The sequence below is a fragment of the Dryas octopetala genome, chromosome 8, assembly GCF_963921425.1.
Source record: "Dryas octopetala chromosome 8, drDryOcto1.1, whole genome shotgun sequence".
NCBI lineage: Eukaryota > Viridiplantae > Streptophyta > Magnoliopsida > Rosales > Rosaceae > Dryas > Dryas octopetala.
In genome coordinates, this window is record NC_141373.1 from 7,165,353 (window position 1) to 7,189,745 (window position 24,393).

At 36.8% G+C, this 24,393-nt stretch overlaps 2 protein-coding genes across 2 annotated transcripts; both read right to left on the minus strand.

The window, feature by feature from the left end:
* Positions 1–1,280: 1,280 nt before the first annotated feature.
* Positions 1,281–2,193, minus strand: LOC147276672 (uncharacterized). Its single transcript, XM_086255545.1, has 2 exons — positions 2,179–2,193; positions 1,281–1,715 (listed from the first exon to the last, which is right to left on the minus strand). The coding sequence occupies exons 1-2, from the start codon at positions 2,191–2,193 to the stop codon at positions 1,281–1,283; spliced, it is 450 nt and encodes a 149-aa protein (XP_086111671.1).
* Positions 2,194–2,823: 630 nt separating this feature from the next.
* On the minus strand, positions 2,824–4,762 carry LOC147276673 (gallate 1-beta-glucosyltransferase-like). Its single transcript, XM_086255009.1, has one exon. It carries the CDS (start codon positions 4,645–4,647, stop codon positions 3,034–3,036), a length of 1,614 nt encoding a protein of 537 aa, XP_086111135.1. The 5' UTR covers positions 4,648–4,762; the 3' UTR covers positions 2,824–3,033.
* Positions 4,763–24,393: the final 19,631 nt, after the last annotated feature.

The window sequence follows — 24,393 nt, forward strand, 5'->3', positions numbered from 1 at the left end:
GAGAAGGGAGATCGGGCGGCGGGGAGGGCTGGGTGTGGGCGGGGTCGACCGGCGAAGGGGAGGGCTGGGTCGCGCCGGCGGCGGGAGGGCTGGGTGGGTCGCACCGGCGGCGGGGAGGGCTGGGAGGGGTGGCCGGCCAAATTGGAGAGGCTGAGTTTTTTTTTTTTAATGCAGGGGCAAAATGGGCACAAAGGGGTAAAAATTTAAGTGGGGTGGTCAACTTAGTGGATTAGGGTGGTGTGCATAGCCCCCCCCTATATTTAATTTGGATTTAGTTGTACAAAAAGTGGCCCATTGTTTAACCAGTGTATGTGGACAATCTAACCAAATAATTAATTATCTTTGCTTCTTTGGTCGTAATTTTGATGGCTTAGCTCTTCCTATATGTTACGTATTTTTTTTTTCGTTAAGGTAGCTCTTCTTATGTTCTTAGGAGATCCAACCTACTTACTACGTCTACAGATGATTGTTGCTAATTTTAATGAAGTTACTTCCGTCAAAAACATTTAAGCATTTCTTTTTACATATTTAGTACGTATTTACAGCTTATATTAGAAAAATAATTGAATAGTAAAATTTTAAATATAATCTCAATATATATTAATATAGAAGATATAAGCATAAGTAAAAGGTTCGGACTCAATTCTGATGGTTGGGTGCCTGGATGGGAAAATTCGAAGATCTTTTCTTTCCCTTTTTCTTATTCAGTTTCATCCTATGTGATCTCGATCTATTTCAATTTTGGATTTTTTTTTATTGAAAGTGTTGCGGTCACATCCAACAAATTTTGTAGAAAGTAAGACAAATTCTTTATGCGGATTCTTATTTTTTTTATTTTTTGAAGCCATAATGTATTTTGATATATATTAGACCAGTACGTAAGTAAAGATTTATGAACCAAAGCGTTTATACTATATTAGACAACTACAACCCCAAAACCTTTAGTTAACATGAAATGAGCGAATAACATATACGAACTATAATGTAGTAAACATGCCCTTAGTAATGCGATGTGCATGCCTGCATACCTGGCTAAGCTATAACCTAGTGACTGTTAGGTGCAGAGCTTTTCTTTTTTTTGCTTGAACTGTTTTTTTTTTTTTTTTGGCCACTTAAAAAAACTTCAATAAAAAGCCACAAAGGCAAAGAGCAGCAAAGCAACATACAAACCAGAAAAAACAGAAAACAAAGCAGTAAACCAAAAGAACAAGACAGGAAAACAATTCAGCAACCAAACTAAACAAACTCCTAAAAAAACAGATAAGCTAAAAGCCAAAATATCAATCTAGAGGAAGCCCATCTGCCACCAGGACTCCAATTAAGGAAGATGGGGGTGAGATCACCCAGTCCTCTGGACACATCCTCCTGCAAGCTAGCAAGGCAATTGCATCAGCAACACCATTTGCTTCTCTTGAAATCCAAGACCATCTAACAGATGAGAATTCAGCTGCAAGATCCCAGATGTCTTGAATGATTGGAGAGATTTGCCAAGCAACACAACTGGCAGACCTGTTAAGAGCATCAACCACAGTCTTAGAATCAGACTCCATCTCCACATCTAGAATATCAAATTTCTTAGCACAAAGCATCCCTTCCTTTACTGCCAAAGCTTCAATTATATCAACAGAGTCAGCCAAGCAACTAACAGCACTACCACCAATCACCTTACAACTGCTATCTCTAACAACTACTCCAATCCCAGCCTCTCTAGAATCCTGGAACCAAGATCCATCCACATTGATTTTTAATCTTGGAAAGCAAGGAGGACACTTTTTGCTTGAACTGTTAGGTGAAGCTTAATCTATTTAATTTTGATGGGCACATATTCTTAAAGTTGATCGACGAAATTTGGTTTAAGCCTTCTTTTTAGTGTTAAAATCAAGCACGACACGAATTGAAGCAAAATTATTGGTTTTTTCTCTTAACAAATCGATCGAGTGCACATTATTTAAATTGAAGTATTAATTTGGTCCTTTTTTTGGACCCAGTATTAATTTGGTTGTTAAATAAAATATTTCACATATATTGTTTCATATTAATTTTTGGTGTATTTATGATTTGGGATATGGGTGTTTATGGGTACGTGTTTTCTTCTTGGTTTTAGCCTTTTAGGTTTAGGTAATTGTTTATCAAAACTTTGGTACGTCGTATTTCCGTTAATCTAGTCATCTGAATTACCAATGGGTATGGCATTTTATCAAAAAATATTATTGATTACTCATATTAGTTGATGTATGATTTTTACCAAAAAGTCTTCATATATAATACTTACATTAGTAGAGGAAATTTCAAGTAAGGATATCCTTATTTAAAAAAAAAAAAAAAGTAAGAACATTCTCTTTGAACATAATATATCATTCAGCAATAATTGGAATTGTCCATTTTTCAGGTCACTTCTAAAAAATAAATATACATAAAATTTTAATCAAAAAATGGTTATGGTGTAAGGACCGAGATTAAAAGAACCCCATTCAAATATACATTTTTCTGTACATTAATTAAGAAATATGGAACGGTCAGTTAACATCATATTAATTATCGGTCCAAAATTGTATCAGGTATTAGGTGTTGGACTGTTGGGTGAAGAGTCTAGAAAACGAAAGTATAAATGCAGACACGTATATCCAACAAAGTTTACACAATTGTGCAATGTCATACCAAAAAACGTCGGCCGATGAAATAGCAAATAAGAAAAGCACAACAATGTTGTGCAAAATTATTTGATAAAGATGTTATAATTTCTAACGGATTTAGGGCAGTAGTATCAATAAATATACACATAAACGTATACTATACATACTCGAAATTATGAGCAATAGTTACTAATTAATAAAGGAGAAGAAGATTAATTATAACAGATTACAAGCCAAAACATTACACAGCGTCTAATCCATAGACACTACTTCTAGACCATAACAAAATATAATCAAGATTAAAATAAAAACAAAAATAAATGTAAATAACGCATACCACAAGTTATTCCACACCATCCAATCTATATTTAATACTCACCACATAACTATTGACCTGGTTTTAGGACTCAATTTCAACCACGTCAACCTTTCCATTGGGCTTGGACTCAACATGCTCAACCTTACCATTGGGCTTTGACTCATCAAGATCAATAACCTTTCCATTGGGCTTTGACTCTTCAATATCAACCTTTCCATTGGGGGTTGACTTGCTGACGAAATCTACAGCCCCATTTGGAGCCATTGACTTACTGTTAAGGGCTATGCTTCTCCTCCTCACCTCGTCCACAAAGGCTTGGAGATTCCGGTCGGAGGAGCCGCCTTCCTTGAAGGACGCCTCGGCTGCCGCCTTCCATTTCAAAGCGTTTTGCTTCATCTCCTCCGCCTTGGGCCCCACCGTTGCCTCGAGCAAGCACTTGTCCACCTCATCACGAGTGATCACCCTGTCTTCGGCCTCACCTCGACACATTCTCACCCCTACTTTAAACTCATCTACCAAGTACTTGGCGTCGGTTACTTGGTCACCCCATTGCGGGAATGCCACGACGGGCATTCCCGAGGTGAGTGACTCCATGGAAGAGTTCCAACCACAATGAGTGACAAAACATGCAACGGACGGATGGTCCAAAACTTGCTCCTGTGGACTCCATTGCACCACCCTACCCTTGTCCCCGGCCTTCTCCAAGAACCCTTCGGGCAGCACAAGGAGCTCGTACCCGGAGTCCTTGTGCGGCGGCTTCATGACCCACAAGAAAGAAACCCCGGAGCTCAACAGCCCGTGAGCGATCTCATCCACCTGCTCTTGCTTCAAGTACACCACACTCCCAAACGAGATGTAAACCACGGAGGCCGGTGGCTTCGAGTCGAGCCACTCTAAACAGTCATCGGCCTTCATGAAGTCCCCCCGAACCACATTGTTTGCGGTTTGGGGTTTGGGGTTCTTAAACAGAGGCCCGACGGCCTTGATCGGGCAGAGATTGGACATGTACTCAATGATCTCGCTCTCGAGTTCTTGGAAAGTGTCCATCAATATGCAAAAGGGCTTGTCCAAGTTCCCGTACTGACCCAATATAGCCCTCCTCAGAAATGGGTACGGAGTCGTCGGGTACAAGAAGCTCGGCACCTCATCGTACTTCAGCAACGGCATAGACGGCAGCTGAATATCAATGAACGGCTCAGATTCAGAAGGAAAGGGGACCAACCCATGATAGAAGTGATAATACGCTGCGAGACAAGCACATGATTGTACCCAAAGCATGGCCGAGTGGATACCGAGGCTGTCAGCCACGTCACACACCCAAGGAATGAAGGGGTTGTTGATGAGGCACGAAACTGGCCGGTTCAGCTCCTCGTGCCTCTTCAACATCTTGGGCAGGACTTCCTTGCCCACCAACTCGAGCTGGGGCAAGTACAAGTCCAGGTCTTGGCGACGAGGCTCGTCCTCGTCCCATCCGTCTTCGAAGAATTCGAAGCGGATGAATCCATCACCGACGGGCGTAGGCTCCTCGGTGATGTTGCTGGCTTTCCTCATCTGCTTGCCGATGCTCTCGGGGGTCGAGAAGGTGACGAGAAGACCCTTGGAGGCGAGGCGCTTGCCGAGGCGGAGAAGAGGGTTGACGTGGCCTTGGCCGGGGAAAGAGACCAGGAACACATGGACTAGGGCCTCAGATCCCATTGTTGAGCTCAATTCTAGTGGAATTAGCTACGAAGAAAACTGATCTTTTATTGATTTTGAGTACCTGTGGGTTTAGATGAAGATCATGGGAAGGAAGACAGTGAATATATATACCACTGGGAATGACAACTGCAATCAGTATAGCATATATATATGTATATGGACCGTTAGGTATATATCTAGCTATCTTTAGACTTTACGTACTAATTGAAAGTTTGGTTTAAAGTGTTCAAATCAAGCACGACAAGTCGACGTACACCTATTGAAGCAAAATTAATTGTTAGTAGCATTATTGTATCAGAAACACAGAAGTGCACATTAAGTGCTTAAATTAAAGTATTAATTTCGTCTTTAAATAAAATATTTCACATATATTGATTCATATTTGTGGTGTATAATTATGAATTGGGAACATTGATATTTTATTTTACTTCTCTAAATTTTGCTAGTTAAATGTGCTCATCATAATTAAATAATTTCAGATTTTAATAGTTAATACGAAAAATTTATGTACCGCCTTCATTTGGAAGGGTCCCATGAAATAATTGGTTACTTATCCATTCGATAAAGTCATAAAGGTCATCTGATCGATGTGGAGCACTTAATGTGATGCAGGTTATCAGATCGATGGGGGGAATCAGTTTGTATTAATTAGATCCACAATTCATAAAAATCTCAGAATAATAATATTGAAAAGATGTTATATTATAGCCATGCGTATATGATATCTAATTCCATATCAGCTAATTAATGAGTTATTTGGTACTTCGTTAGTACATATAAAAAGAAGTGAACCCCACAAACTTGTGCAAAGGCTTCTAATTCTGCAAATTGTGCCAATTCCAATTTTGATTTAACAGCTACTTGTTTCATGGCTTTAATTTGAGCTGCAGCACATACTTTGGAAACAGAAATATCCACATTAATGGCTTGTCTGATTCTAGCATTGAATAAATCGGCAAATAAGAATATTTATCCATCTGTAATAGAAATTACATTAGTAGAAATATAAGCCGAAACATCTACCGATTGGATCTCAACTGTTGGTAAAGTAGTCATACTTCCTTCACCTAAACGAGAACCTGATTTAGCGATTCTTTCCAAAAGAAGAATTTTTGGCCAAAATTTTTACTCATTTGACCGTGCAGATGGTTTTTTTTTTTTTTTTGCCATGCAAGTGGTTAAATTAAAGAAATATCAGCATACCAGCATGCGTTGTACTGTAGATTTTGTAAAAGTGTGTGGTTGAATTCATCAAACTGAATTCTACACAGCTAATTCAATTAGTAAAATTTTAAAATCAACTAAACCAATGAATAAAATTTTGGGTTTAAATTTCGAAAATTTTTAAATTTCGACAAAAATTCGACAGAAACGACGAAAATTGCTATCACAATACGAAAATTTTGAATGAAACTTTACCATATGTTTATTTAACATATTATCTACTACATTGATAAAAAACATTGAAGCAACCAAATTATATAGTAGGTTTCATGTGATATGAGATGAATATAATACGCGCTGGAGGCAAATACTGTTAAATAAAATTAGTATATTCTTTATATTGTATAATTTAATTATACACTAAAATTTAAACTCTAATACTCTATATACTTTATATACCCTAATACTCTTTATATTCTATAATTTATATATTGAACCTTATATACTCTATATTCTTTAGGATATTAGGTTTTAGGCCCTTTAGGATACTTTTAATTATTTTTTTATATAGAAATGTATTAGAGTTTAAGGTTTAAAATAACTAAATGAAATCCCAAACTGTTTTTTTCTTCTCTCCAATTGCCCAAAGGCCCCAAACCCCCCCTCCTTTTTTTTCTTTTTTTTTTTAATTTTTTTTTCTTTCTTTACTTTTTTCTCCGTGCCTCTCTCTTCAGTCTTTTTTATTTATTTTATCTTTCCTTCCTTTTTTCTCGTGCCTCTCACCTAGCCAAGTTTTGTCTTCACTAAGTGTAGCAACTCAAATTTTGGTTTATGGTAATTTTGTTACTTAAATTTTTCAAACTTGTTTTAAGGTTTGTTTAAAGGAATTAGAAATTTATTTAAGTTTATTTTAGCTAACTTAGACCTTTGGTTGTGGTTTTAGAGCTTAGTTGTGTGGAAATGAATTTAAATGAAAATTCAAGAATTTGGCGATTATTATTATTTTTAGAATTAAATTATGAGAGTAGGATTTTTTATAATTTTTTTGAAAGCAATTTAACTATTCAGAGGTCATAGGAAATTAGTACTCATCGATATGAGTCCGTAGAATTTTTCGGTAAATTATTTGAAGTCTCGAGCTATTTTTGGTGAATTTCTGAAGTTGGAGAAAATAGAAAATAGTAAAATTTCGATAAATTTCGGCGAAATCTTCACCAAAAATTATCAAACATATGTTTCGATTTCGAATCTCTAAAAAAACGAAATTTAATACCTTGACTAAAACTGATTGATTATTTATTTTAGTTGAGACCTCTGAGTAGTTTGTCATATTAATTTTTTTGCTTAAGAGTAGGGTTTATACTCTCCTAAAATGGGTCATGGCCTACATGAATAATTATTAGGTTCAAATTGGTGTCTTCACTTGCCAACTCATTTTTAGCTCATTCTTAACTCATAGACAGATAGCTGTTTACTACTAAACTAAAAACTATCTTGATTAAACATGTGACTGCATCTTATTGAAAGCTTTGGGGGCAAAGTAATTGAACCACTATAAAATGAAGCTCACAAGGTAATTTTAAGGATCGATATCTCTCTAATATAAACAACACCAAAAAACTCACAACAATGTGAATCTCCCAGCAAGCTTTTTGCTCCCAATTCAGCCCAATGGATTTTATTTCTCAAATCTCTCTTTATTTTCATTTGCTTAGCAATTCAAGGCCCTTTTAATTGTATTTCTTTATATTTTAGGTTTTTCAAGAACACATATTGTTCTTTGTATTTATTTTAGTGTTATTTCCCATTAGGCTTTCTTTTAAATTCATTTTGTTATGTCATTTACATTTTAGTTGTTCAAAATCCTAGTCATTAATCAAGGCAAGAAAAGAATCTAGATAGGCTTTTCCCGTTCATTTTCTATCGCACGATCGTTGATTAGAAGTTAGATATTTAATTTGGTGCATTAAATTTATTTTGTTATTTTCACCTAAAGGCTAAAGCTAGTATTATTTTTTTCTAATCGGCTATTTCAAGCTGATTAGTGGCACGCCCACGTTCACACCAAAGGTCGTAAACCTAGCCATATCACTTAGGGCAATGCGTGTGGCCGACGCATTTTTTGGCCATAACAAGTAGTTTGATAAATTAACATAACTGAGAGATACTAAATATCGTTCATTTTAGTTTAATTTGTTAAATGAATATTCCTCTTCTTGAAGCGGTAAATATGTTTTATTTTTCTCTTTTAATTTGTATTGAGTTCTTAAATGATTCACAATACAGATGCTACATTATTGGCAGGATACATATGTTTGATTCATATATATACAACTTATATAAAATCTTTTGTATATTTATAAAAGTCATGAAATGTATAGAGTTTTTTTTTTTTTCTTTCTACCTTGTATGTGTGGGATTTTCTAGGGCAGAGTAAAAAGGTAATTTTTAGTGAAAGATTAAGGCCCTCTGTTAAAGTTGAAAGATATATCCATCCCTTGATAAATATGGTAACGAGTCTCACTACTGTGAAGCTGAAGTCTATATATGCGCAAGTACATATACGTTAGGTAGTGCTGGTAACAGATCCAGATCTGCGTATATATGCTTACCTATAGAGTGATCCCAATTGTTAAAGTTGAAAGATCCACTACTCCACATAATAATGGAAGACCAAAGATAATTCCAATAAAAAATGATAGCATCAGTCGTTATTTCCATCTCATATATTTTTTGGCAACTAATAACAAATATATGTTCAAGAAGGCCAAATGCCTTGTTAAGTGACATGTGAAATACTTGGCTGAAAGACGTCTTTGCCTTGTCAAGTGATTTTGACGTCAATCGTTTGGCTTGCTTCAAAGGTGATTTTGTTTTTATTTTGAGTCATGCACATGGGCCATCCTCTTAGTACTTGACTATGGCATCGCCAATATAGAATGAGCATTTGTCGGTGATTGATAGGTGCTGTATTTAGATTAGGGCTTGTTATTACCTTTGGCCGGAAAACGGATTTACAGTTCGTAAACTATATTTGAATTAACATGACTACTCAAATCAACACGAATTGAAGTTAATGAATGAGAGTTCATTATTACTTAATATGACACGATTTATTAATATTAATTATTATAAACATGTCAGATCAGTGTCAAATATAAATTAATTAATTTTAATATGATAAAATTATTTAATTAATGTTATATGAGGAAGATGATTCGTTTTTTGCATTTCATAATATATTCATATAAATTATCATAGAAATAAAGGATTACTTTATGAGTTTTCAAGCAGATTTTTATTTTATGAAGAATATGTATGTATAAGTAATAAGTTTGGTATAGAAATAAATCATTAGTTTATTTCATATATGGCAAGTGTTTGCATGACAAATATTTCATGGCCAGCGTGGGAGTTGGCTTTTGACTATTAGTTAATTTACATGACAAGTGGTTTATGTTGTGTATGAATCATTCTATTTACTCATGACCAAATTAATTTGTCCCAATTACTATATATATTTTGTTTGACCCGTCGATCCCAGCGGATCGGAGCCGCTGGTGATGAAGAAGCTCTGACAGTCGGCTCGGTCGGGCTTCTTAATTAGTTGTACACATAAACTAAAGAATATATAATATTTATGATTAAGAGCAAAACTACAAAATGTCAAGGGCAGACATGCGCCAGTATTGCCGCAATTGAAGGCGCAGCTAATTTTTTCTTCACACCCATCCCACTTTCTTTAAGTACTAATTAAAGCGGTCAAACACTAAGCAACAATTAAAAAAAAAAAAAAAAGCAGCAGATATGGAATCCATTACATTAATTAATTAGTTAGCATGCATTCTGTTGTAAACTTGTAATTAATACTGTTATGTTATTGGGGTTGCTTAATAATTTAATGAAGATTTATAAATAATTAAAGTAGTACAATCAATCTAGCAATCAATCATGTCTACTGATATTTCCATGAAGACCATGAATGACAGTACAACCATGGGTTATAGGAGGAATTGAATGTGAGTGGTAGATGTGGTCCTACTGTCCTATGAAGTAGTCAAACGAAAATTGGCCTAGCCTTTAATATTGTTTGCTTTGAGGTCTGGAACTGAGAAAGTTGGGTCCAGATTACATTAATTGAACTTATAAATTGGGAAGTGGAAATACTAACCAGTAGCCACCTACTTAATAAGAAAGGGGGTTGAACATGTTGCACCACTAGCTCCCACATACATACATAGGTTGATTATATGGGGATTAATTAATAATTTGGTTATCAAACAAATTAATGTTGTGACTGTTATTCCAAGGCGAATTTCAGCTGTACTAATTAGCCATCCCTAGTGTACTAACTTTTTTGTGTTGTAATAAGTGTTGGAAGGTCAACCTGAACTTAATTCGACATTCCAAACTCTATGTCAGGTTTTGATAAATGTCTCTGTTATGATGAGTCTCCTTACTTCATTTAGAATGCTTTGCTAGATGACTTATATATTGTTTCCGTAAGTTTAAATGAAATTTCGTTTCAATTCAAAAAATTCTAAGATCAACTTTACTCCAACCCAATAGATCAATCTGAGATCAATCTGATCGAGCTCAATATTATAAGCTCGATGGATCGAGTTAAGTTCAAATGCTTGAATTAATTGGACCAATGAACTTGAGTTGGGTCAAATATGTTGAACCGAGCTAGCTAGCTTAACCCAATCGATTAATGAGTACGTTCAAATTGTTCAATATTAGGTCGTATGCATAACAGATATTTTACATGCTAGCTCCTCTACTATCATGAAAGAGGGGTTTTCTTTTTCCTTTTTTTTTTTTCTTTATAATAGACACTCGTAGTTTACATATGTTTATCATGATGTTTCAAAGGACTTGTGACTTGACCAAATAGTTTGTTCTAGTGGTATATCTCTCCTGAATCTTGAGAGTGGAATCCCTCCTCCACACATTAAAAACAAAGGGTTTTTGAGTTTGTGACTTGTGTTATTTGTTTGGTTCCCCAATTGACGTTGGGCATTTTGAAAGGTTACCAAGTGAGAGAATTGATTTCCTTTTATTGATAGATATAGTGGCCCAACGTTTAGATTTGATACGTGACCATTTTGGGTTCTCCGTTTTTACACTTCTTTTTTTTTTTTTTTTTTTGAAAGGCTCTGTTTTTACAAATTTTATTTATTTACCAAAAAAACATATATCACAACAATTTTACTTCTATTTTTCTTAACTGAACCTTTTTTTGGGTTAGAAGTTAGAGCACATGTGGATAATGCAAAACAGAAAGGGAGGAAAAAAAAAGACAATTGAAGAAGAATATGCAACTATAGGAGAAGACCCATGTGCATAATTTACTGGTACATCATTATTGAATTAGGTTAATTTATATGCGATAACGTACATATTAACATTACCATTGCATTATATATATATGGGTGAGACGAGCCAACAGTGCTAACAAGAATGCCTTTGCAGTCACAAGAGAAGAACTTCCTTATAACAGAGATAGTGATGTGGTATCATAAATATAATAAAAAATAAATTTACAAGAGAAAAACTTAGCTTCCTTATAATAGAGATAGTGATGTGGTATCATAAATATAATAGAAAACAAATTTACTTTCTATTTTGTGATGCCACAGCAGTATCTGATAAAGGAAAGTTCTTCTCGCAGTCATAAACCTCACATCTATGGGCAAACTGCAGTCACACATAGGTTTGGCTACATGACATAACAAAAGCTACAAATTGCAAATATACCTCTAACTTATTTATTAGAAATTTTATACATAGCACGCTTATTTATTAGAACTTATTTATTAAATATACCTCTAAATCAAAGCTACCTATGTGGAGATTATTTAGTGCACGCTTTTTAGGAACAATCAACCAAATTAAGTGTGGACACCATGCATGGCCAATGTAACAGCAGCTGGGACGTACGTACGTAGTTAATGATGCCCTTCACCAGGGGCAGGCCCAGAATTCTTGACACTTGCTAGAGTGGTACTACTGCCTTGAAGGTCTACAAATCTGTGTCCTATTCCACCTGGGCTGGGTCCTGAATTGTTCACTGCCCCAAAGAAGGCCTCAATCTCTCTAGTGACATCATTCAGTGGTCGAGCTTCTATTGAAGAAAGCTTGGAGCTTGTGATAAGGAATGAAGCAAGAAGAATGATTACAAAGAAGGCAAGAGACTTGATGAGTCCTCTAGCCATTTTGGTACAATACTAGCTAGCTAGCTTGTTACTAGGGCTGTATCTTTTTTCTTCTTCTAATTAATGTTGATGATGCCTATGTAAAAGGATTGGCAAGGTTGGAGTCTATTTATAGTGCTTTTAGGTGTTGAATTTTCTTCTTAGGGGAGGGGGCCGGATTTCAATATCACACTGCTAGAATGTGGATGATGACCCACTGCTCAAATCCTAATATGCTCAATTTCTGTAGTGCCGCCCTAAAGCCTTTGGTCAAAGAGTAATGCTATAGCTATATGTACCGTGCAAAAATTCTACTGCCATTTAGTGCTTACCTTGTCGGTTAGAAGTTCTTAAGAGTGTAGGCAGCATGAATGTCCGAATAAGACATGCATATGTGTACGTGTAGACTGACACGTATGCACACATGAGTAGGGCATGCACGCCATAACAATATGCGTGTGTGCATGCACATCTTATAGACCGAGGACCTATTTGATTGTAATGATTTACATAAATATAATACGGATAATTTTATCATTATTCTTGATACAAGTATGCCCTAGGCCCCTATTCATGAGCATGCGATGTGACATGTTGAAATCATGTTGAGGAGGGGGGGTCACCTTTTAATTGGTTCATAATCCCAGGAACCTGGAAAAGGGGCGGCTTCTTTAGAAAAAGAAAATTGGGCAAGTATGAGAAGTTTGGTTCCCAAAAGCTAGAGGCACCACCATAAGATACGTATCAATTGATGTATGTATAGAGTCAAAGTGATTAATTGTTTCCTTACATATTGTGGGAAAATATTTTACGTGATACATAAAAAACGATCAATTGAGGATTATCCTATGTATAGCATTATTATGCAAATGTATGTTAACCTCCTAATTCCCAAAAAGGGGGTTTAGAGTTGGAAAGGTTTCTGTTGTCCCTTGAGACGGCACGAAAACAGGACAGTATACAAGTACCACAATTTCGAAACTTATCGGTATCATGCAAGTGATTCCATTGATTTTATTCATACAAATCACCAGCCAAATCTTTGCTTGCATGAATTGTACTGAACTTTCATATTAGAAACATATCATTTTCTAAGATATTCAGTTTATCTTCACCAGTTTATCAATTAATTTTAGTTTGGATACTTAATCTAATTTTAATATAGTATCAAAACAAACAATTCACATATTAAATCTGAGAGTAATAAAATAGGGAAAAAAACAGAAAAACCAAATTAGCTCATGAAAAGTGAGTATTCCAAACCACTATGTCAAAAGGGATATGAAAAGGCTATATAACCCCCACCACCAAGGTGGGTGGCTAGCTACTTCCTTTTATACATTTCACCTGGAATTTGCCTTTTTAAAGAGTCAATTGGCCTCAACGAGAAAAGTCTCAAACACAATGATGAGAAAAAAAAAAAAAGAGTAAGCATGCAGCTGATCATCAGTCATGCACCACTAGATGTGCAGAAAACATTGGACTTTGGCATTCAAAAAACCAAGTACCTGGGTTTCTCTCCTTCTTGCTAGCTTTTATTAGATTCCCAGCATTCATGTTACCAAATTGGGGATCTATATTACATTACGAGACCTTTCCTATCTTTTTGGAGATAAATTCTATTGGTGTAGTTCTGTTACAAGTGGTTGGTAGTCTAAAATTCTTAACTTCAGTATACTTTAGCTGTAAGCTAGTAGTATTTTTGTCAACTTCAAAACATTAATATTGCACTAGAATTTGTATACTCTATTATATATGTTAGTAGCATATTCTTAATTTTTAATCATATTAAATATAAACAAAACTTAGGAATTATTTCTTTAGAAAATTAGGATTAGAGGAAATTACAGATTTGATTCACTTACTTCATAGCTAGTTTAGTTTTGGTCCATGATTTTTTTTAAGTTCGGTTTTGGTTCATTATCTAACTTGTTCGGTTTTGGTCAATTCCGTCAATTTTTGAATGGATGCTGTTACTTTGAGGGACAAATGTGTAATTTTCTCATAAGAAATTATAAAATTAAAACAAAACAAATAAAAAAATTAAAACAAAACCAAAAACCCATTTCCCAGCCCCAAGCCTTTCCTAACCACCTTCACCCCCACCCAACGCATTCCCGGCCCCGCCTCCTTGCCTGACAAATATGTAAGGTGCAGTGACCATGGCAGTTCGTGCGGAAGGACTCTGGCGCTCAGGCTAGTCGAGCTAGGCAACAGAGAAAGCTCTGATGCATGGGAGCTCAGCGTGGGCTTGGTTCTGGGCTCGCGCAGCTAGGCTCTTGGCTGCGAGCTGGTTGGCGCAGGGACTTATCTAAAGTGGCGTGCCGCGGTGAGATTGGCTGGTGGTAGAGAAACTCTAGGGTAGCGCAACTGAGCTGCGCGAGTCGAGTTAGGTCGGGTACGATCGGGTTGGTGATCTTCTGGATTTTGCGAGCTATTTTTTGTAGCGACAGTGGCAGCTTGAGCAGGAGGACTCGGCAGAGTTATTTGGGGGCCAAGCCGAGGATGATGATCCCATCGGGGCTGGGCTGCAAACTAGCTGGAGGAAAATGAGTTCGGCATGGCACGAGTGCACGACGACGTCATTTTTTTATTTGCTGGAGGTGGCGCGACCAGCAGATGCTCGGCGTGGGAAATTGGTGGCCCCATGCAGAGAGAGGAAGCTCGACGATGGTGTGACGCGTCGACGACGCAGGCTGGATGTTGTCAACGCAGGCCTGCGTGATTGTTGGCTTCGAAGCGAGCAGAGGCGCGGAAAGCTAGTTCAAGCCGGACTAGCGTGCTCGAGGAGGCTTGGGTACTGCGCGAGGGTGGTTGGTCTTCAATGATGGTGAGCTCGGCGGTGGCGCCATGCAGAGAGAAGAGAAATGGCGGTGGAGTTGTTGCGCGTGGAGGTAAACTAGCGGAAAGGTGGCAACGCGCATAGATAAATTACCCTCCCTAAGCTTCTTTCTCTTTCTTCCCCCTCCCCGAGCTTTTCCCTCTGTCGATCTGGCCACCTCTCTCGGATTTGGGTTGGGTGAGGGAGTGGTGGCGGCGGTTGCTGGCCTGGTTGGGTGTTGTTGGGCGAGGGGGCGGGGACGAGGCTGGGTTGGGTGGGGGTGTAAGTGGTCGGGAAAGGCTGGGGAAGATGGTGGTGGCTGGTTTGGTTTATGTTTATTTATTTATTTATTTTTGTTTGTTTTTTTATTTTATAAATTTTTATGAGAAAATTATATATTTACCCCTCAAATTAACGGCATCCATCTAAAATTGACCAAAATGGACCAAAATCGAACAAGTTAGATAATAAGTGGACCAAAACTGAACTTAAAAAAGATCATGAACCAAAACTGAACTAGTTGTAAAGTAAGTAGATCAAATCTATAATTTCCTCTTAGGATTAAATATCAAATTATAATAATTTGTTAGAATAGCATGAAAACCATATAATATTTCAATTGGACAACCAAATTTAAATGTAGTTTTTTAGATTAAGTTACAAACATGTTGGCTCTTTTGATTTGAGCCTTTCCATTTGACATTTTTGTCATTTGACCTACATCTTATGGGTATTAGTTAAAATTTATACTCTTGAGGCTTTTATATTGTTTTGAAAATTGGCTAATGTAGTCTCAACTTCAAATTTAGTTGTGATTGTACAACACTCACAACTTCAAATTTAGTTATAACTGAACGATAATTACAGCTAAATTGTGAAACAGTCATAGTTAAGTTGTGACTAAATTGAATTTTTTAAAGAAATTGTACTACAATATAGTATAAATAGACGTCAAATTGTCAAAACAATATTTTTACTCAAAATAATACCTAGTAAAGTAGTGAGAGTTGTCTTTTTCAATATACTAAGAAAATCACAGTTAAGTTGTGACTGGATTAATTTTTTTTAAAAAAAATTAATACAAGATAGTACATATTAATGTAATATTTGTGATGTAATATTGTTTTTTATTTTTTTATTGTAGTGGCATGTGATGTAATATTTGTGAATTCTAATACTTTTTATTTTATTATTTTTTTTTACTTTTCAACTAATATCTAATCTAAAATGTTATTAAATTTTGATATCTAAACTAAAAGGTTATTAAACTTTGGTATTTAAAATTAATGAACCTTTATTTATTTTTACAATGTTGGAGAAATTTCAACTTTGAATCTCTTTCTCTCAAATTGGAAAAAATAAAAAAATAAAAAATTTGGCAAACATCCTTTCATATTTTTTGGATTTAAGCTAATCGATCACCATCACCTAAAAGAAAAATGTTAGCAGCAATTGGCACTACAAGAAAAATATATTTGGGCGACGAACATATATTCGTCGCCCAAAGAAATTTGGGGCGACGAACAAGAACATTTGTCGCTCAATGTCATAAAGGTTTGGGCGACGAACAGATCCGTCGCCTAAAAGAGGTTTGGGCGAGGAATGTGTTATTCGTCGCCCAAACTAACTTTGGGCGACGAATTCATCTCGTCGCCTAAACTTACGTGACAAACAATTAATTGAGAAATACATTGAGCGAGGAATATACATGTTCGTCGCCCAAAGTGTCATTGGGCGAGGAAAATGGACATTTGTCGCCCAAACATGCTTTGGGTGACAAAATATTTCGTCGCCCAAACTCATTTTTGGGCGAGGAATATACATATTCCTCGCCCAAAGACTCTTTGGGTGACGAAATTCTGTTCGTCGCCCAAAGGGTCATTCCCTTTTTTTTTTTTGGTACAATTATATGTATGTTAATCATACAATGCGATCGTGTTTCCAACGATCCGAACCGTTCAATTTTTAATTCCTCATTGAAAGATCAGCATTGCAAAAAATTATGATTATTGGAGATGTAAAAGTTATGTAACGGTGCTCAAATGTATGAACGATCTAGAAATTGCTAATACTAATCAATGGAGTAGATGAATTCCGATTTGGGCGATTTTTTGCAGGAATGATGTTTGAGTATAAACGAATAAAATGAACGGCTCCGATCGTTGAAATTGCAGTATAGTCTTCACAATTCTTGAATCGACAAAGTTTCAACGAAAAAACTATAGAATTATACTCTTCAAGTGTATTTGTATGTAGTAGATCACTTTTGTATTGTGTTTTTAACGATCCGAACCGATCATTCCTTAGTGCCCCACTCTAAGATCATCCATGCAAAAAATTATCTCAATTGGAGATGTAGAAGTTAGGTTTAGCATTTAGGATGTATGAACGATCTTGATTCTTATAATAATAATCGAACGGGTAGATGAATTCCGATTGAGCCGATTTTTTTCAGGGTTGATCTTTGAGTATGAACATATATGATGAATGGCTCTGATCGTGATAATCACGTTGTGGTCTTCACAATTATTGAAGCTACAAGGTTTTAACGAAATAGTTAATAGAATTTTATTCTTCAAGTGCAAAAACCGTTCATGTATATGTACAACCACATATGTCGATCGTGTTTTCAATGATCCGAACCGTTCATTTATTAGTTTCTCACTCAAATATTAATCTTGCAGAAAATTAGGTCAATTGGAGATGTAAACATTTGGTATCAGAGCTCGAATGTAGGAATGATTGTTTTGTAATAATGGTTTGGGCGACGAATTTATAATTTCCTCGCCCAAGATCACTTTGGGCAACGAAATTTGTAGTTCCTCGCCCAAAGTAAGAATACTTTTTTGTTTACAATTTTATATATGTAATAGCATACGATACGATTGTATTTCCAAAGATCATAACAATTCATTTTTTAATTCCCCACTCAAGGATCATCCATGCAAAAAATTAGCTCAATCGGAGATGTAGAAGTTAGGTTACGGTGGTTGAACTTATGAACGATTGTGAATTTTCTAATACGAATCGAAATATGAGATGAATTCCGATTTAGCCGATTTTTTGCAGGGATGATCTTCCAGTATAAACGAATAGAATGAACGGTTCCGATCGTTGAAATCACATTGTAGTCTTCACAAATTGTTGAATCGCCAAAATTTCTACCCTAAAGTTAATATAATTATACTCTGCAAGTGTATTTGTATGTAGAAGATCACTTTTGTATTGTGTTTTTAACGATCCGAACCGATCATTCCTTAGTGCTCCACTCAAAGATCATCCATGCAAAAAATTAACTCAATTGGAGATGTAGAAGTCAGGTTTGGCATTTATGATGTATGAACGATCTTGATTCTTATAATAATAATCGAACGGGTAGATGAACTCCGATTGAGCCGATTTTTTTCAAGGTTGATCTTTGAGTATGAACATATATGATGAACGACTATGATTGTTGTAATGACGTTATTGTCTTCACAATTATTGAATCGACAAGGTTTACACGAAATAGTTAATAGAATTTTATTATTTAAGTGTAAAATCCACTGATTTATATGTAGAATCTTATATGTCGATTGTGTTTTTAACGATCCGAACCGTTCATTTATTAGTTTGTCATTCAAAGATCATTCCTCTAAAATATTAGGTCAATTGGAGATTTAGAAGTTTGGTATTGGAGCTCGAACGTATGAACGATCATAGTTCATACCAAAACTCAACTTTGGGCGACGAAATGTAGCTTTGGGCGACGAATAATGCATCGCCCAAATTCTGAAATTGTGGCGGGATAAAACGGTGCCCTAAAGTCAACGACTTTGGGCGACGAACATGATTCCGTCGCCCAAAGTATCTTTGGGCGACGAATTCATGTCCGTCGTCCAAAGTCTTTCAATTTAACCCATATCTGGGTTCATTTCTGCATTTCCCTCGCAGCTCACACTCCCTCTCAGCGCCGTCGCCTAGCTCCCTCCTCCTCCTCCTTCCCTCCACTCCCTCTCAGCGCCGGCGCCTCCCTCCTCCTCCTCCTTCCCCCGAAACCCAAAACCCCCCCCCCCCCCCGAAAACCCACCCCCCCACCGAAACCCACCCCCCCATCGGAGACCCACCCCCTCCCCCGAAAATCCACCCCCGCCGAAACCCACCCCCCCGAAAACCCACCCTCCCGAATACCCACCCCCGCCGAAACCCACCCCCCACCGAAACCCACCCTCCCCGGAAAACCCACCCCCACCGAGACCCACACCCCCTCCCCAACCCGAAACCAGCTCGAACCCCCCCCCCCCAAACCCGAAACCAGCTCGAAAACCCCCCCTGAAACCAGCTCACCGAAACCCACAGAGGTATATATATATATATATATATTTTTTCAATTTCTGTTATTTTAATTAAATTTTGTTATTTTCTGTTTTTTATGTTTTTTTATATTGTGGATTTTGCATAAATTGGTTGTGAAATTTCTGATTTTAGTGGTAATTAGTTAATGTTGTGGGTTTATATTTTATGGCCAACCCGGCTGCAGCAAGCCCACCCGATTGTGTGTTTTCTGCTCATCAGCTTTAGTTTTTTTTCAGTGGGATCAAGTGCAGGTGGCCAGGGGAATAGTAATACCCAGAGAAATTTTTCAGGTCAGACTTAAGACTCAATCACTCCTTTAATGTTATTTGACTGGTGTTTTTAATTTTTTGTTCTTAAATTTGTTTATTAGTGTTGAATAAATTAGTTTAATTCTGATCATTGTTCTTAGTTTGCTGATATTTTTTTATGTTAGATAACAAATTAGTTTTCATATAAAATTAGTTAGTTTTATATGTTTTTTAATTATAAAATTTATTAGGTAGTTTGTATGTAGATTAGTTAGTTTGTTAGTTTTTAAATATAAAATTTAGTTTAATTACAAAATGTAGATTAATTAGTTTGAGAAATATAATTTAGTTATAAGGTGAAAGGCGATGGAGTCAGCTCCCAATGATGTAGTTCAGCCATTCTCGAGTACTGGGAGCCCCTCTATGCCACGGAGGGCCCGTCGATCTCACCGCTCTAGTCAGGTCACCGCTTCCGCTTCCGCTTCATCTACTGCGACGTCATCCACTGCGACGAGGGGACCATGTAGTGGGTTGAAGTCCTCTCGGATCGTGCGCAGTACTGGGGCGCGGATTCCAGTCATGTGTGTGCAAAACGGCCGAGGACCGTTAGATCCTAACGTTGACAGTTTGTTCTCGCATGATGTGGGGGCTATTATTCGTGCCGAGTGCGCCATGGTTGCAACCACTTGGGAAAAATTGTCGGCAAAGATTCAACACAAAGTGATCAGCTCCATCTCAGTGAGTATATAGCTCAATAATTAATTCAAAACGATAAATTTGATCATTCATAACAATCTAATATTTTTTTCAGGTTAACTTTGACATTCAGATGGATGATCCCCTCACTGTCACGTACATGACAGATTTACTCATCAAGTCCTACAGGCAGTGGAAGCACGAACTACACGTGCATTTCAAGGGATTTTCGTCGGCAGTTGAGGCATTGGCGAACCCCCCTATGGAGTTGGTAGAGCGGTCTGACCAGTGGCGTTTTTTGTGCGATCATTTCATGAGTCCGTCGTTTTTGGTACGTTTTATCATCTTAAGACTTTAAAAAATCGATTATTGTTTTGTTATTCTATTATTGTATACATACACTAACATATTTATAATTTGCTTAATATTTAACAGAAGAAGTCGGTCGCCAACGCCAGAAACCGAAAAGGGAAGCCGTTTAACCATCATAGTGGTCCGACGCCCATCTCATATCGAGTGGAGTCGCGACATCGGGTACGTCATTATTTAATTTAATACATATATATTCTTTAATATTGGTTGGGTCTTTGACAAAATTATTTTCTTTTTCAGCGTGGGTCGCAATTCCCGGAGATAGACACTTTCGGAGATATCTATGTTCATCCCGGTTGTGATGCGGCCAAGGCAAAACATGTTAGTTTTTTATATTTTAATTTTTTTCACAATTTTTTATATTTATTTTTCTAATTGGTTACTTGTATATATAACATTTTGAAGGATGAGATGGTGGCCAACTCGAGAATATATTTGGAGAGTTTGGCCGAGCAGCACCCTCCGGGTACTCCGTTGAAGTCGATTCCAGTACCCGATCCCGATGTCGGACTTCGTATTATGATAGACTCACTGGGTGTTAGGCCCGGTAAGGAAATACGCGGCATGGGATATGGGCGGATTCGTGATGTTCGATCCTCGTCTTCGTCTTCATCTTCGTCTCAGCCATCTGCAGTCGTCGCGCGCAGGGTTGTCCGCTCAAGTGAAGAAGTTGCAGGAGGACTTACGAGCTGAGAGAGCGGAGAAGGAGGCGTTGTATGCTGCATTGACCAAGGCGATACCTGGGTTTGTCCCGCCACCATCTTCTCATCAACCTCCGTCAGATATAAATGATGATGATGCTACTAGTTTAGAATAGATTGACTATATATATTAGGGTTAATTTGTATGGATATTTTGATATATAAATTTATGAATTTTGTTTTATATAGTTTTTGAATAAAGAATTTTTTTTTAAATATTAAATTTAAATAAAAAAACAATTTAAAAAAAAAAATTTGTTTGGGCGACGGAATTTTTCGTCGCCCAAAGCGTGTTTGGGCGACGAAAAATTCCGTCGCCCAAATCATGTTCCGGCGAGGAAATTAATTATTCCTCGCCCAAAACATGTTTGGGTGACTACAAATTTCGTCGCCCAAACATGCTTTGGGCGAGGAATAGCTATATTCGTCGCCCAAAGTATGTTTGAGCGACGAAAAATTTCGTCGCCTAAACAGGCTTTGGGCGAGGAATAATATACTTTAGGAGACGAAAAAACTCCGTTGTGCAAGGTGGCTTTGGGCGACGAAATTCGCCGGTTCGTCGCCCAAACTCTTGGGCGTCACATATTGGGCGGCCAAACTCTCGACGAACTGAGTTCATCGCCCAAACATTTGGGTGACGAAATTAGACTTTGGGAGAGGAACTAGGTTCGTCGCCCAACCCTTTTTTTCTTGTAGTGTGGTTTGCTTCATCTTCAACCGCTTACGCCTCCATTAAGGGCTCGTTTGGTTCACGTAATTATTTTCTTAGAAAATCAGTTCCTATACATTTTTCAAGGGAAAGAAAATGTAAGATGCTCAATCCTGTGTTTGATAATGCTGGAAAATTAAACCATAAATTATCTTTTTATTTCTATTCCCATGTTTAGTTTGTGCAGGAATAGGAAATAAAAATTGTTAAGTTTTTCAATTTATTCCTTTATCTAATATATATATATATATAACGTGAAGAGTTTGTTTTGGATAAAATTGGTATTATCAAATATTAAAAGGGGTATAATTTTCTAGAAAAAGTGTAATAAATGTTTTCCCAATGGGAGGGAAACAAAACGTACCCAAGCTTGGAGGAGAGATTCATTTTCTTGTCTTTGGGTGCATCAGATTCTTATGGGACAGAAAATCATTTATCATGCCTGCTGGACTTACCAAATATGAGAATGAAATTATTTTTTCATTCCCACCCCTTCAAAAATTGAACCAAACAAGCCCTAAAATGTAAAACAAAAAAAATTTAAAAGTTCTACAATAATCTTTTAAGTATGTGTGACGCTAATTATGGCACAGTGATGACTTTTTCTACCCAAAATTGAAGGCACAGAGCATTTTTTTTTTGGTTTTGGGAGAATCAAATGACTTATAAAATACCATGTGGAGTTGATTCCAAGAAACTAGTTAGAAGAAGTTTATTCTTCCCCAGAAAATTATTGAGGAATTAGTAAGTTGAGTAAAATAATAATTGATTCAAAGGAACTGAAAATGTTCACTTTTTTTTTGTTGAGAAAAACTAATGCTGTACGTAGTCATCATAACATATGTGTATTGATGATGTTGATTTGTGAATCTCTTTATATTTTAATCAATAGATTCAGTACATAGTTGAGATTTAGTGGAACACTATATATGCATGTATAGTTTGAGAGAGAGAGAGAGAGAGAGAGAGAGAGAGAGAGAGAGAGAGAGAGAGAGAGAGAGAGAGAGAGAGAGAGAGAGAGAGAGAGAGAGAGAGAGAGAGAGAGAGAGAGAGAGGATGTCCTTTACTCCTTTAACCTAGAGGTGTCAAATGGGTCGGCCCGGTTATTTTAAGTTGAGCTCATCGTGCTTTCATACTGTGTTCAGGCTGACCCACATAGTTAAGATTTAAACATGGCACAGCGACAGGCCATTCGTGTTCGTGCCGTGTCTTAAACGGGTCGGTCCATGAACCTTTTTTTATTTTTATTTTTTAGGATGATAAAACTAATCTCATGATATTTTTTTCTTATTTATAATTAAATATTAACATTATTTTTCATGAACATTGAATATTTTTATTGAAAAATTCTCTAAAAATGGAAAAAACAATGTTAAAATAGTCATGCCTAATTCAAGCCCATTTCGTGCTCGTGCTCGTGCTCGTGCCCGTGCTTGGTCCGTGTCTTGCCCGATGGGCTAAAAACTTCGGCCCAGCCTATTTAATCGTGTCGTACCGTGCCGTACCTATTTTAATCGTGTCGTGCCAGGTTGTGCTCGGGCCAATTTGACCCGTTTGACACCTCTACTTTAACTTAGCAACGATGAATGAAGTACTTCATATATAGTTGAACTTGGGTTTAAACAATTACAATATTCACTATTAATTGTCAAGCATCATAAAAAATAGTAACCCATGCACCCATCAATTTGGAGCTTTGTAAGGAGCATTTACAGGTAGTCGTTCAAATTGACCTAACTTATAATTATTAGGTATCATATATTCAATCAGGTAAGAGTCCATTAATTAGTTCTTAGCTAGCTAGCTAGAGTGGATATATGGCCACCATGCCATTATCCCTTGCTGCATACCTTGGATGACACTGAACGAAATCTTTGCTTGGTTGCTAGGAACTCGAAAGTGACCAAGTACATATTGTCGAGAGAGACTCGACAGCACTTTGAGTCCCAATCAAATCTCAATCAAATCTTTTGCATGAAGCCATTTAATTGCTTATAATGCACTAACACAATTTTAAGTCCATTAAGGTGGCTTTCCCCATCATATATACTGTGCTAGGCTGCTAGCTAAGTAGCTACCCAAGCTTTTGGAGTCAAATTAATGTTGTGAAAGTAATTAAGTATGTATAGGCACACATAAAAAATTCTCTAAAGTTTTTACGTTAAGTATCCAAATGATAAGGATTTGATGTAGACTAGACAAAAACAAGGCAATGAAACGCAATTGATGTAGTGACACATTCAGAAATTTGTCTAGGGTGTAATGAAGAAGAATAGTGACATTTAGCTTAAGAACAATCTCTTTAATTAAGACGTTTTACTCATAAATCCAAACGTTTTAATTTGGTTTAAAACAGTGTAAAATCATTTGATACGTGAGATTTGTAACTAGCTAGTTACATGTTTTCAAAAATTTACGAAAACGTGGAGGTTTCACAGGTGACCACGTTTCCAACTTATGACATTCAAGAGTTTCTATGTTCCTCTCGAATAAATGTAAA

Coding starts and splice junctions, on each gene's coding strand:
- LOC147276673 (XM_086255009.1), bottom strand. CDS start 4,647: ATGGGATCTGAGGCCCTAGTCCATGTGTTCCTGGTCTCTTTCCCCGGC.